The sequence below is a fragment of the Thrips palmi genome, unplaced genomic scaffold (genome assembly GCF_012932325.1).
Source record: "Thrips palmi isolate BJ-2018 unplaced genomic scaffold, TpBJ-2018v1 HiC_scaffold_5, whole genome shotgun sequence".
Taxonomy (NCBI): domain Eukaryota; kingdom Metazoa; phylum Arthropoda; class Insecta; order Thysanoptera; family Thripidae; genus Thrips; species Thrips palmi.
Window position 1 is genome coordinate 12,381,131 of NW_023144632.1, and position 14,363 is coordinate 12,395,493.

Here is a 14,363-nt window from a genome sequence, read left to right on the forward strand (position 1 = left end):
CCACGAACGGTGCAGGGTGCACTCGACTTAATGGCAGTTGTCCATAATCTGAGCAACAAATCTCCACCCGTCACTGATTCGAACGCACGCAATCACGTGGACAAGGGCGCTCCCTTGTTGAGCTGTGGGGCCTAACGCGTCGCGCGGGACGGGCGCCGGACAGGCGCCATGAGCGTGCGAGCGCTGGTTGTATTTCCATGCTGCAGTCTTTGTCCACAATCATGCGAGAGCATAATCGTGGTGACGCCTGCCGAGTGGCCCCTCGCTGGGCTTCGTCTCTGAGCCCCGCGGCGCGGATGTGCGCCGGGTACGCATGCCACTGAATTGAAGATGAGTTCACAGCACTGTCTCGAACGACGGCGGGGAGGGTGATTCGGGCGCCTCGTGTCGCCGGAGGGCGTAGTGGAGGCCGATGTGCTCGGAGTACGCGGGGTGCGCAGTGTGCGCAGCCTGCGCCTGGCGCAGCGGGGCGCGAGCCCTGGCCCCACTGGGCCCCGGTGTCGGCTGGTCCGCGAAGCGGGGCGCGGGGCTAGCCGAGGGGCAGCTGGTGGCAGAGCAGGGAGCGCTGGCGAGCGGGCGTCCGGGCGACCCCCCGCCCCTCGCGCAGCGCCGACTGCCAACAAAAGAGGAAGCGTCAGCGGCCAGGAGCCTCGAGCATGCCAAGCATGCGAATCATGTGAACACCAGGGGCAGTCTTATTGAGGACCTGTAGGGCAGCCGGACGGGTGAGCCTTCGGGAGACCAGCACGGCCCGTGCACCACGCTAGCCGAGACGCTAGCCCTGCTCGCGATGGTGGCCACGCTGGTGGTGCTCTGCGAGGCCTGGCGTTGGGCCTGGCGCTCGCGGTCGCGCGCGTACCGCTCCAGCATGCGCTCCAGTTTGGCGACGCGGGCGCGCGTCACCTCCAGCGCCTCCTGCACAAGGAAGAAAAAGGGAAGTGCCAACTTTGTTCTCAATCGCGCAGCGCGCGCCGCGCCGGCTTTAAGGATTCGGCTGTAATTCGCCCTCGACGGGAAACTTTAGACAGGGACACTCGCATCCCAAGTTTCCACCGAAAGCAATCAGCCCCAGCCTCACCTGCAGGTGTCCGTGGACGGCCGCGCACACCGCCGGGTCGTGCGGCATGGCGTGTCCCCGGCCCCGCGGAGGCCCCAGCAGGCGGCGCGGCGTCCCCGGCGGGTCGCCCATCAGCAAGCGGCCCACACTCTGCCGGGGACAGATGACAACATGGCAAAATAAACCATGACCTGCTGTCTCAGTGACACGATGTTGACGGTGCGGCAGTTCTCACCGTGCTGAAAAGCGCACAGCAGCGCGCCATGAAGGTGTCGGCCCTGGGTGGCGGGCCAGGCGGGGCCGGCGCCGACTGCCTTTCGTTCATGTCCTGCAGTTGGGCTAGAGCTGCGCGCCGCCGCACTTCGGGGTGCACCTGGTGGGACAGCTGGTGGCGGGGGCTGACGTACTGCGGCACACGGGTCAATGAAGAAACCATGAACTCTGTTAGTTGGCACTACTCGAAACTGTGTGTTAGTACTCACCAGCCCCAGGCGCTGCTGCCGCTTGAGAGCGTACTGGAGGTAGAGGTGTTCGCCGAACACGAGCAGGCCCGCGAGGGCCATGCCCAGGATGAGCAGCAGAAACGTGCTGAAGAACTGCTCCAGGGCCAGGGGCTCGGACCGGTTCTTGTTCTCCTTGCGGTTGGGGTTGCAGGAGCCGGCGAACCAGTAGCGCCGCAGCCGCTCCAGGTCGCCGTTCTCGCGGTACTCCATGAGCATGCGGTTGATGAGCTTCCGGAACTTGGAGTTGCGGGGGAAGCCAACGCCGTAGCCCGTCATGGCGAACCACGACCCCACCGTGACGAGTACGCAGTCCTCGTCCTGGCCCGCCAGGTAGTCCAGCACCGTGGCGTCGTACACGAACGCATCCAGCAGCCTAGACAGCGCCTCCACGTCACACTCTCGAAAAGGGAGACTAGGCCCTCGACGAGGCCTCAGAGTGAAGAGTACCCACCCGTCCTTGACGGCCTTGATGCCGTCCGCCACGGAGCTGCGGTTGTGCTGACGCATGTACGAGTGCATTTGGGGGAAGTTGCGGCGCAGCACGACGTCGGTGTTGCCGTGGGGGATGGTGCCGAAGCGGAAGGGGGGCTTCACCGTGAAGGGGTTGTTGAGCTGTCGGAAGGCACGCCAATCACCAATCAAAACACATTTTTTGGCAGCAGCTCACAGGCGAACGGAAATTGAATGATTGCCTCTCCCTTCCCCCTTCCCTCAACGCCCCGCCCCGCGTGTCGCCTGACAGCATTCGTTAGCGACGCGTCACGCGCAGCCAGGTGTGTGGCCCGAAACAAGAGCAATGCCGTTCATTGAGGTCAAAGAGACATCAGCGTGCCGCGGGGGTTGGAGAGGAGGACGGCACGGCCACGGCACGGCCTTAGCGGGGGGTGACTTGGTAAAGCTCTCCTCTCCCGCTGCCACCCCGCCCGCCGCGCTCGACGGCGATCCATCATCATCATCAACAGTTACAAACGGGGCCACGAACATACATTATCCAGAGCGGAAGCCAGCGGGTCGGTGCTGCGAGCCTTCAGCCGCGAGTGGCTCCAAAGACGGCACGATCGCGGGACGGAACGGGGCGCGTCTCGCCCCGCCCTCGGCTTCCATTTAGATGTTGACGAATGATTTTCAAAACTTGCGAATGGGTCGTTTAGGATAGCAATCTATGCAAACGGCTGGAACGCTGTCACGAATGTCCAAACACATTATCATTTTGACGAACTATTTGTAAAGTGACAAAGTGGGTGCAGCTGAGTCACCCTTAATTCTTGTGGTAATCCGCAGAGTAAAGCAGAGCAGAGTAAAGCCGTGGCGCGGGCCGCCCTGGGTCCGCGTAGGGCTGCGGTGCCGCCGTCCTCAGTCTCTGCACCTTGCTCCTTTCCTCGGCTCCTCCCCACCCCGCCTACCTGTTGCTCCCGAGAGCCAAAGGCGGGCGAGGGTCGGCGAGGGCGCGCTTACCCGCCAAGCATGCGGGTATGAATACGAAAGCAGGTCCTGCAATCCGAGGCGCGGCGGCGTGGCAATCCCCCTCCCTTTCGACGCGGAAGTCCCGCGGGCCGCAGCCAACTCTACGGAGGCGACACGGCGGCGGGCGCGTTGGTCATCACCCTACCTTGGTGTCGTTTATCCCTGAGAGGTCGTGGAACTCCTCCCGGGTGATCATGAAGGCTGCCAGGTTGGCGGTGTAGATGGCCAGGAAGATGAGTGCGAACATCGCCCACACGTTGGCCACGAACCTGGGAGAGCAGCGTCGTCAATCGTTATCGTTGCTGTCGGGGTAAAACTTGACGCTATCAGACATCAAACACGCGTACGCAGAGGCATTGTACCTGGCAGCGTACCCTCGCGGGCAGTCCACGTTGACGGCGGCCTGGAACAGCACGGCCCAGACCAGCCACAGGGTGCGGCACAGCGACACGCGGTGCTCCCTGGGCGCGCCGAGCTGCGGGACAGTAGAACAAGCAGCATCGCAGCACGCCGTCGTCACTCAGCCGCCAGATCGACGAGCAGCCCGTCGCAAAATGACACGTCCCGCACCCCCTCCCCCTCCACGCCCTTCTGTCGCGCCGTCGGTGCCCGCCTAGGCCGCCTCGGCCGCCTCGGCCGGCGCACAATTAGTGTCAGCTAATGATGCGGGGTGCGGGCCGGGTCGCGGGGACGTTCGTTTTAGGTGTCTTCGCGAACAGGACCAAGCTCGGAGTTACCCCGAGTTACTCAAGCCCACCGCACCCCGACAGGCCCATTGTGCGACTCCGAGGGGTGACTAAATAGCTTGTTCGCATGTCAGTGTCTCCCAAAGCCGCTCAGCCCGAGGTTTCCCCCCGGCAACCGGTGTGGGGTCGCTGCCTCCCCCTTAACACACACACACACACACACACTGAGAGAGAGAGAGAGAGAGAGAGAGAGAGAGAGAGAGAGAGAGAGAGAGAGAGAGAGAGAAGAACCAATGGCGGCCACGTCATTATTACGCGTCGCGCTCCAAGCCTTCCCTGGCCCTCCCGGGTCGCACAGGTGGGCAGGCGGCGACACCTGCGTCTCTGGCGCGCCCCTCCCGGACGTCCCGGACCGGGGCGGCAGCGCGATCAGCATCCCGATCAGCCGAGCGATGTCGAAGACTGAGTCGTTTCGTCGCTCCGTCTCCATCCCTCTCGCACCGCTCGCTACGGGGCGGCCCGTGAGTGCGCCAGACAGCCAGTCGACTGATTTCGAGGGCCGCCTTCGTCGCTCTGTCTCTCTCGCACCTATACGGGACGCCCCACGAGTGCGAGAGAGACAGAGCGACGACGGCGACCCTCGGAATCAGTCGAAAGAACGACGAGACTCGGCAGGCTCGCGGCCAAGGCCCAGGCCGCCCAGGCACAGGTGGGGCGGCGGCGACGTGGCGAGGCCAGGGGGCTGGCGGGGCGGATGGCGGAGGCTGCAGACAACCCAGACAGGCCGAGGCAGGCCGAGACAGGCAGCAAGGGAATCAGAGGGCAGCGCGATTTGGCCATTTGGTGGTGCACCGCCAGTGCGGCAGTGCCCCGGTCGCTAACGACCGATTGACTCGCCGACAGCCGTGGCGGCAAGGAGGCGAAGTGCACAAAGGTGTCTTGGTTACCGCTAAACACGCCCCAGCACTTGGCGAGGTGCAAGGTGAGGAGCGAAGCAGCGAAGCGGCCTGTCTCTGTCTCCCTCCACGGACAGTGACAGCACGCCTCGTTCAGAGGATTGGCAGAGACGGGCAGACACCCCCCCCCCCCTCTTTACATCCACCCTTACCTAGGCGCGGCGCGCAGAGTGGCCCGTCCTCTCGACGGAGGCTGCGAAATTGGACGAAAAGGAAGGCGAGGCGGCGAACCTGCAAATGGGCACACGGCAGGCCGAACAGGACGAGCCGCGACGAGCCGAGCCGAACGCTCGGGGAGCAGGAAGGCAAGGCGCACAGCGCGGCACAGCGGCGCGCAGGAGCAGGGCAAGCCCTTGGGCACGCCGGGGCCTCGGTCGGGGCATGCAAAGCCAGCAGAAAGCGCAGGCGATTCTGCGGGAGGCTTCTCTCTCTCGCACTCATGGCGCTTCCCGGACAGGTGTGAGAGAGACAGACAGACTGCGCGGGAGTCGGCGGGAGTGACTGTGTGTCACGGCTCGCGAGGCGGCGGCCTTGGCGGCGGCCTTGGCGGCGGGCTCCGACCGTACTCACCTCTCTGTCGTAGCCGGTCGGAGTGAGCCGATCGAAGAGGAAGATGGCCGCGCCGGCGACGTGCACGGCGCCGAACGCCACCAGCATCCACATGTCTCCGTCGAATGGCTCTGCAAACAGACGCGGCCGCCGGGCCACATGCAATGACGGAATGGAGCAAATCGATGCGCATCATGCTCCCAGGCGAAACGCAAAAAGTAAAAAAGGGAGAAGGAGAAGAAGAAAAGGGAGAATTATTTTCCAGATGCGGATTCGGTTGGGAGTGGGTGGGCTCAGAGATGCCCCTCCAATTCCTTTCCGCGAAAAGGCAGAAAGAAAAAGGCCGCGGCACGGCACGGTGCGAAGCGCGAAGCGGAAATCTCGAGGCCCCGCATCTCGGAACGCGGAGCTGCGGTGCCGCCGTGCCGCGGTGCCGGTGTCGAGAGCGTGGGGAGCGCGACGACGGCCTAACCGCGGCTGTTTACGTCCTCTTGTCTGCAGCTCCAAGGGATGCCGGCGGCCGTCCGCCCCTTCCCCCCCGCCCCCTCCAGTCCCATGATCCTGCAAGGCATGCCTCATCGAACGCCCTTTGTTCCTCGTGGGCCTGTTTCAATAATAAGCACGCCGCGGCCTTCGACAGCTTCAAGCCCCGCTAGTCGCGCTTGTCGCGCTCGCCGTGCGCGATGAACCGTCGCCAGGTCGCATCATCAGCGCGTCCAGGTAAACAACGCACTGCCGGCACTTCGCCGAGCGGAGCTTCGTGGAGCAGCGCCATCTCGCGGCGGCGGGGCGGGGCGGGGCGGGGCGGTAGGATTACCGCACATAAAGGAGAAGGCTTTATAGGCGGCGCGAGACAGGCCGTGCCGGGCCGTGTCGTTCGTTCATGCGAGGCCCACCGTGCTCGCGGCGACAAAACACCTCAAGGGCTGAAGGGCACGCTGCCTCCAGCCGAACATGGTGAAAACGGTTCCTGGTTTTCCCAGGAACTCCCTGGAACTCGCATAAATGTTTACCAGAGGCCTTCTGGGGAAACCGGGCCACGTTTTTACCGTGAACTGGCCGTCGTCGCATCGCCGCCGCCCGCGTAACGCCCGCGGACCGCGGCGTAGGCCGCCCCGGCGCACGCGTGCTCGGCGGGACTGCCTGCCGCGCCGGCGCCTTCCGCGCCCATTACCATTGAGGGCTAGACCACAGGCGTCTCCATGCACCCACCCAGGAAGGCGGTCGGGGAGATGATGCCAGTGCGCTTGGCCACCGTGATGGCGATGCCCGTGTCCAGGAAGGGCAGAGAGAAGTCGATGGCCTGCGAGCGCTCGTAGTTGATCTTGAGGGACGTCATCACGAGGTCGGCGTTGTGGTTGATGAGGGCGGCCACCAGGCCGTTCCAGCGCCCGTTCTGCAACACGCAACATGCACGCATGCACGCCCGGCGAGATGGCGGCCCCGGACAGCCCCGCGCAGCCCCTCAACCCACTGCCTATCAAGCAGACAAGTTCTGTGGCAGCACTGTTGCATCTGTGGGTGACGTTTGGATGCGTGCGTGTGTGTGTTAGTGTGTGTGTGTGTGTGTGTGTGTGTGTGTGTGTGTGTGTGTGTTTGTGTTTGTGTGTGTGTGTGCGTGCGTGTGTGTCTGAGTGTGAGTGGGGGGATCCAAGAGGGAGCGCCACGGCAGATCTCCTTCCGCTTTGATGACTCCCATATCGACGCTGCACGTGCCGAAGCCAAGAGGGGAGGGGAGGGGAGCGGTAGGCTGGCTGGCTGGCAAGGCAAGCCACGCGTGGTTGATTGTCGCTGTTTGCCGTTCGTTGCAATTCACAGTGTGCTCACCGTCTGCGCGCCCCATTTGCCGTCCTCCACTCGGAACAGGTCGAAGGTGAAGCCGAGGTCTTCGGCGAACTTGAGCAGCAGGTCTATGCAGAATCCTGTACAGCAGCGGCGGGAGCTGTCGACGAAAAGATAAAGAAGCGGGAATTTGAATGAAAAAAGGAAGCGCGCTTCGGCAGGCAGTGCGGAGCTCCGCAGAGCAGTGGGCTTGCAGTGGGCTTGCCTGGGGTTGTCCTCGCGGCCCACGCGGCAGTACACGGCCGTGTCCTTCGGGCACTTGTTGGTGACGGGGTCCAGCGGCTCCAGGTTGACGTAGGGCGGCTCCTCCAGGAAGGCGATGCGCAGGTGGAACTTCTCCGGCACGCCCTGCGGCGGCGTGTGCGACATGCCGGGCCACACGATGTCCTTCACGTCCAGGCCGCCGCCCAGCCCCGCCAGCAGCTCCTCCCACGACCTCCAGGTGCCGATCTGCGAGCGAGCGAATTATAACACACCGCACCGCGCGCCAGACGCCGGCCGAGGAGGCCGGGACAGACGGCCCTGGACGGCCACGGCCTCGCCTCGACGCCCTCGGCCATAAGACAAACGGCCAGGACATTATTGAGCACATTCCCGCCTCAACGAGTCAGCAGAGATGTCCCCGTCTGCCTCCCCCCTTTTCCCCCTCCCTTTCTTGGCGCGAAAAAGGACCCCCGGGACCAGCTGGTCGGCGCGAGACACGGTGCTTGTCAGAAACAAGTGGCCGCCTCGTCGGCCGCCTCGTCGGCCGCCTCGTCGGCGCCTCGTCCACGCTTCGTCACCTCCCCCGTCTGGCTCCTTTCACTTTTGTTCATTTTACTCGAGCATACGCCGCACCTTGCAAAGGATCCTTGATACGCCCCAGTTGGGCTGGCTGCTGGCGAGGCGTGAGTCGCGAGGCAGCCTTTTCGTTTATTTACCCAGCCAGGAACGGATGGGTCACAGGAATTATATACACGTAACCCTCGTCCCCGAGCCCATCTGGCGAGTCGTCACTCTTTGTTAGCCTCTCTGCGGCCTTCGGCGGACACGGCGACACAGAAAACTTGTCGCTTTGCGAGCGAGAAGTGCCGCCCATGTGACCCAATCGATGGGGCTGTAGACACACTGCAGCGCCACTGCACTCTGTACCTCGGTCCACTGGCGGTTCCCGGGGGCCGCTCCGACCACCTTGCGCTGCGGCTGCAGGTTGAGCACCTGGAGCTGCGCCGCGCGGAGGGTGCCGTCGGCCTGGAACTCCAGCGTGCCGCGGCCGCCGTGCGGGCCGTGCGGGCCGTGCGGGCCGTCCAGCTCGATGCGGGTCTGGCGGAGGAAGCTGCGGCCAGAAAAACAAAACAAAACCGCCAACAACAAACTTAGCAGCAACTAATGTACTAATGTACAGCCGTCTCGGATGACGACAAAAACGGGGCTGGTGTCGAGCGTGTCGAGCCGCAGTCATCATTTTGACACACTGTGGTGCGGGGGAGAGAGGAGAGAAAGAGAGAGAGAGGGAGAGAGTGAGAGAGAGGGAGGGGGGGGGGATGGCACAGCCAGTCGTGGAGTGTGTTGCGCGCGGCGCGCAGTATTGGCCCGCAGCGAAAACGTACCGTCGTTGATTGAACCCAGAGGAGCGGACTGGAATTGCGGCCAGCAATGATGAAAGTATTGCGCCAGAGCCGCCCCGCCCGGAGCCACGAGCCACCCCGTGTCCCTCAATGCACCGCGCGGCACCGCGTCTGGAATGTCGGCGGAATTCTCTGCCCCTTCTCTTGTCCCTCCATCCCGCTCAGCTTGCGGCCTGCTGGTTTGGGTGGGTCAGCTTTTCGGCGGAGGAAAAGGGGGTGGGGGATGTACTCTGCGAACCTAACTGTCTTGGGAGTGAATGCTCTGCTCTAAGGCCCATTTACAAGTGCATATTGGGCGCCAATTACACGTTTTGAAGTTTACGAGTGCACTAGCAGGTGGGTGCCGAGTAGAGGCAGTCTCGGAACGACCCAATTACGGACGCAAGAACACGGCCGAGGCGGGCTGCCCTGCAGGCCTGCAAGTGGAGTCCTAGGACTGGTGCAGGACGCCGGGGCGCAGTCACCCACATTCCGCTCCTGCAGTTTTCCAGTCCACTGGGCGTCGGTGCCCCAGAGCACAGAGCCGGCGGGGCGGGGTGGGGTGGGGTGGGGTAAGGTCATATGGAAGATAGGTCTGCGCAACCGAGATGCATGCTGGGAGACCGGGCAAGCCGGCAGGCAGGCTGGCAGGCAGGTAGGCGGTCCTCCGCTGCGGCCGGCGACGGATTCGGGAGGGATTAGCTGCCCGGTCTCCCAGCATGCATCTCGGTTGCGCAGACCTATCTTCCATATGACCTTAGGGTGGGGTGGGCCCGTGGCGCAGCACCACTGCGTCCACCGCGTCGGCCGACTGCCTGCCGGACCCGGGTCGCGGCGGAGGCGGTAGCATCGGCGGCTGCGCGTGGCCTAGTCGTCCAGAGGCCCGCGGGCCTGGGGCCTGGGCGCCCAGAGTGCCCGGAATAGGAATCGCCTGTTTGTCGCTGTGGCGGGGACTGCGGGACTGGTGAGACGAACGCCAAGGGCCTCGCATACTGCTCCGCGATGCTCCGCGATGCTCCGCGATACAGCGCATACAGCGCAACAGCGCCATGTAAACACCGCGCGGCCGGCCGCCTGCACGATCCGCACGATCGCGCGCAAAACAAAGAAAGGCGAAACATGAAGAGATGATGCGGCGTGACACTCGGCGGGAAGCGCCTTCATAATTGGATCACCCTCTCCCGGCTTCGGGGCCGCGGCGGCATTCGGACGCGGGGAGGAAGAGAGGAGGGGGAGTCTCTTTGATAGTCCGACGTTATCCTTATACAAAGTCAGGCAGCGCCCCGCTGATGCCTCGAACTAGCAAGTTGGGCCCTCGGCGTCAACGACAGCGACCGCCGCGTCGTTCCGTCGTTCGTCACGCCCAGGTGGGTGTGCTGCGCGCTCCAGGCCCGCCTTTGGCCCGACAGCCCAGCGGCCAGCGGCCTACGCCCTCCACGCCCTGCACGCCCTGCACGCCCTCCACCCCCTCCACGCCCTCCACGCCCTGCACGCCCTCCACCCCCTCCACGCCCCCCACGCCCTGCGCGACGACGCCATCGCGAGGGCCCAGTGAGCGGGGGACTAATTTCACGCCTTTTTGTCGCAGCGATAGCGGTGGTCGGAGGGGTTAAATCCAATAGCGCCACTGAGGGGCGCGCGGCACGGCGTTGCACGGCGCGCCACGGCCGGGCATGGCACGGCCACAAGCAGCCAAACACGTTTAATGACAAGCCGAGCCGACGAGTCTCTGCCCACAGAGGCGGCGCGCCGCGCGCAAACAAGCGCTCTCTCTTTCTCTCTCTCACACTACACTCACACACACACACACACACACAGACACACGTGCACGGGGGGGGGGGGGGGGGTGTTGAATGGGAACCTATGCGGATCGCGGCCTGCCCTGCCTGCGCCGCGGGGAGGCCAGCGCAGTTCAGGGGAGACTCTCTGAGGCCGCGTCTGAGGCGCGGCGGGGCGCGAAGCACGCGAAGCTCGCGAAGCGTGCCAAGATCCACTCTCCGTCGCATCGAGGGCCGAGGGCGCCGAGGGCCGAGAGCGGCAGTGTCCCTGCCGTCGTCGGGGAGCCTCAACTCTGCCTCGCCTCAAAGGGCAGTGTGCCGCGCCCCCGCACCTCGCCTCGGCTCTTTCACAACTCGGAACTAGTTTGACTACGGCACTACTCCCTCCTCCACTGCCGCACGCGCCGCGGCGCATCCAAACGAGGCGCCGTCGGTGCGCGTCAGAGCGCGCGGCAGCGGTTCGCTCGGCCGAGACGCTCCGTCGGGGAGGAAACACTAGGAAACGCGGCGAACGGGCCGTGGCGGCCGTGGCGCTTCATCAAGTCAGTTTTAATTGCGTGTTTTTAGCATCTCGCGGTGTACAGTTCACCAGCTCAGTTGGCACCGCTCACCCCAGCAACTGGATGAGTTTTGATCATGACACTATATCGGGAAGTGAGAGGGGATGGGGGAAGGGGGAGGGGGCGAAAGTAGGGACAAAGCGCTGTGGGCGTGGCGGCGGGGCGGCGGGGCGGCACGATGAGCGTCTGGTTAATTCATTTTGCGCGGCCGTTCGCTCCGCCTTTGATTGCCATCCTGCTGCTGATGGCCCCGCTGCCCCCTGACCCGCCACCCCGCTGCCTCGCTGCCCCGCCGCCCCGCCGACCCGCTGCCCCTTTACCCCGCTGCCCCGCTGCCCTTCTGCCCCGCTGCCGTGCCATCTTCCGCCTGCCGTTTCTCTCAAGTTTGTTTTTACGCAGTTCAAAATTGCCCACGCAGCGTGCAGGCAGCCCCGCCCCGCCCGGCGTGCTCCGCACATCATCCACAGCCGTCAAATGACTCACCTCAGCGGCACCGCCAGGGGGCGTGAAAGGAATAGGAGTGGGAGACACCCTAGTTTTGAAATACTCCGCGCTTTGTGCCCCAATTTAGCCGTCACTGTTTCCGACGCCGTGACACTATTTTTAATGCCACAAGTGCGGGGGGCGGTGGGGGGGGGGGGGGGCAAACCGAGTTCATTTGGTTTCAGCCGGCGGGGAATCATTCGACGAATCCGATTTTTCGCTAGAACAATGTTCAACGTCTTTTCCCCGCCACCGCCACCGTCCGCGGGGCGCTTTGAATATTCAGGCCAGGGTGGTCCAGCCAGGCAATGGTGGGGCGGGGCAGGGCGGGGTGGGGCGGAGCGGAGCGGGGCGGGGCGAGATTCGGGCGTCGTATGACTGCAGGTAAGGGGGATTAGCGGGGGATCAGGCCGGGGCTCGAGGAAATCTCCGGCGCGGGGTGGGGGCCGCGGGGGGCTGCATTTCAATGCGTCCTTGAGGCCAGGCGGATGCCGAATCAGGAATCAATGGGCACCGTGCCGTGCGGTGCCGTGGCGGAGCGGGGCGTGCCGTGGCGGAGCGGAGCGGGGCGGCGGGCACCTGGTGATCTCTGCTGAAAGGGCCAGCTCTTTGGCCAACTAGTCCGCGGCCTGCAGACTGATTTCGAGAGGGACGGGGGAGGCCTCCCTCTTTCTCTCGCACTCGGGCGGCATGCGGGGCGGCGTGCCGTGGGCGGGGCGGCCGTGGGTGCGGGAAGGGATGTGGTGGCCCGTGCCGGGGAATGCGTTGCTGTTATAGGGGACCACCAGGGCCGCCAGGGCCGCCATGGCCACCAGGGCGAGGACGTCGGCACCAAAAGCGGCCCGAAAGGTGGGCTGGCCCGGCAGCCACGGCGCGCATCAAAGCCTTTTGCCTGTGCGCTCTGTCGCTCTGTCCCTCTCGCACTCATGAGGCAGGGGTGCGAGAGAAACAGAACGAAGCTCCTCCTCGGAGTCACTGAGCCGGAATCGACTCGCGGCTCGGTCGTCGCAAGTCACGCGCCGCTTCGGTGCTCCGTTCATCGGCGGAGCGTCGCGGAGCGTCCAGCGGGCGCGGCGCCGCTTGTCCGTCTTGTTGCCGTGCCGCGTTGCGATGTCCTGATCAACTAACTTCCCGTCTATCTTGATCTGAATCCAGTGACAAGTTATTTCGAACGGGTTTTTCGTCGGCGCCAGTTGCTCCAGCGCCTGAGGAGCCTCAAGCCGGTCATGATTTACGTTTTGAACGCTGCACCTATAGATACTTCGGATCAGCCGGCCGGGGCAAATCCAGGCAAATCCGTGCACCAGTGTACCCGCGTTTCAGACAGGTGCGGAGGCACGAACAGAGGGCAGGGCGGTGAGGGGCGGCTGGCGGCCCCCGTCGTGGGCATCGTGGCGCTCATCGTGAATTACCCCGGAAGGGGAGCCGACAGCCCGCCTCGCCTCGCCTCGCCTGCCCGCCACCACTCACCGGTAGAAGAGCTCGCCCCCGGACCAGCGCGTCTCCCCCCCGCCACCCTCGTCGCAAGACAGGTGCGGCAGCAGGGGGTGGCGGGGCGTGTCGCGGGGGTGGTAGTGGCCGGGCATCAGCAGCATGGGGTCCTTCCCGGAGTCCACCATATCCTTGACGAACAAGTCGAGCGCGTTGGCGAACACGCGCAGCGCTCGGTTCAGCTGGTTCAGCAGCTCGTCGGGGTCCGTGGGGAAGTGGATGCCTGCGCCAAGCGAACCGAAAGCACTAGTTGATGGATGCCGACGATCATGGGCCCTATGGCTCCATTCCCCTTCCGGTACGTCCTTCACCCTTCGTCCTCCGCCGTCGCCCCGGGCTGCCCCGGGGCCGGCCACTGGGCGGCGCAGGTGGCGCGGGCTGTATCACTGGCACACCGCGCCCCGAGCTCTCCAACTCACCCAGCATGCCGACAGGGAACTCGTCCGGGGCCTCCATGGAGCTGCCGATGACGCTTTGAGTTGCCAGCCAGAGGTAGTCGGTACCTGCCAAAACACAACATATAAGAAACCCAACCTAATTCATAACTCTTAAAATAGATTTATCAAGGTTTCCTTGCGAAAAAAATGGTTGCGTTGACGAAGTTTTAACGGGCAAAGTTTTTGTTGACGACTCTCCTTACGGTCTGGATGTAATTGAATTACCTCCGCTCTGCAGCTCATTTCTGATGAGACGCGACTGTCCTCTTAGAAAACACGGCTGGCTGAAACGTGTTGGAGTGAGAGAGAGCGCCGCGTTTCGCGCCGGTCGTTGCGTCACGTTCATGATTGATCAAAGTGTCAAAGGGGGAGAGGGGGCGATCAGCGATCGAGGGATGTTGATGGCAAAGTGGCCACACAAAAAAACGCGGCTTTTAATTTGTTGCAGGCTCGCGGTGGAGCGGTGAAATAGACTGGTCAGCATAGCAACACTGTCAATTGAGGTTTCTGTTTCGCAAAACATCCCGAACGGCCTGGGGGTGAGTTTCGTCTAGCTGAAACTCGTTGCGTCAGTCCCACGTGGGTGGGAGGGCCTAGGCCGCGGCAGCGCGCTAGACCGGCTGCCAGGCTGCCAGCGACAGGTCGAGCCGATAGGTGGTGCCAAAAAACTGCTTAAACAAAAGAAACGGGGCAACTAGTTGGCCGCGTGTTCGCACGCGCACAAACCCACGCACACACTCACGCAGCCCGCCGGATGGCCCTCGGTGTGCCGCGTGAAAAAGGGGGGGGGGACAGGCGGAGATACAAATTGCCTCCCCGCGGAGGCGCCGCGTAAGGCCGCGCCTTGGACACGGCGGCCCCGAGGCGGACCTTGGGCAGGCCGGTGCCACGCGGCCGCGCGCCTCCCCCGACGGCCATAGCGGCCCGCGGAAAAGGGACAAACTTTAAAAGCCGCACTAGTTTAGGAATTC

The 14,363-nt window shown here is 64.1% G+C and overlaps 1 protein-coding gene across 1 annotated transcript; it reads right to left on the minus strand.

Moving 5' to 3' along the window:
• Nucleotides 1-672: 672 nt before the first annotated feature.
• On the minus strand, nt 673-8,259 carry LOC117651179 (glutamate receptor ionotropic, NMDA 2D-like). Its single transcript, XM_034394987.1, has 11 exons — nt 8,189-8,259; nt 7,263-7,507; nt 7,043-7,157; nt 6,428-6,611; nt 5,237-5,346; nt 3,387-3,499; nt 3,170-3,293; nt 2,012-2,172; nt 1,540-1,933; nt 1,293-1,463; nt 673-915 (listed from the first exon to the last, which is right to left on the minus strand). Exons 2-11 carry the CDS (start codon nt 7,424-7,426, stop codon nt 673-675), a joined length of 1,779 nt encoding a protein of 592 aa, XP_034250878.1. The 5' UTR covers nt 7,427-7,507; nt 8,189-8,259.
• Between the last annotated feature and the right edge of the window lie 6,104 nt (nt 8,260-14,363).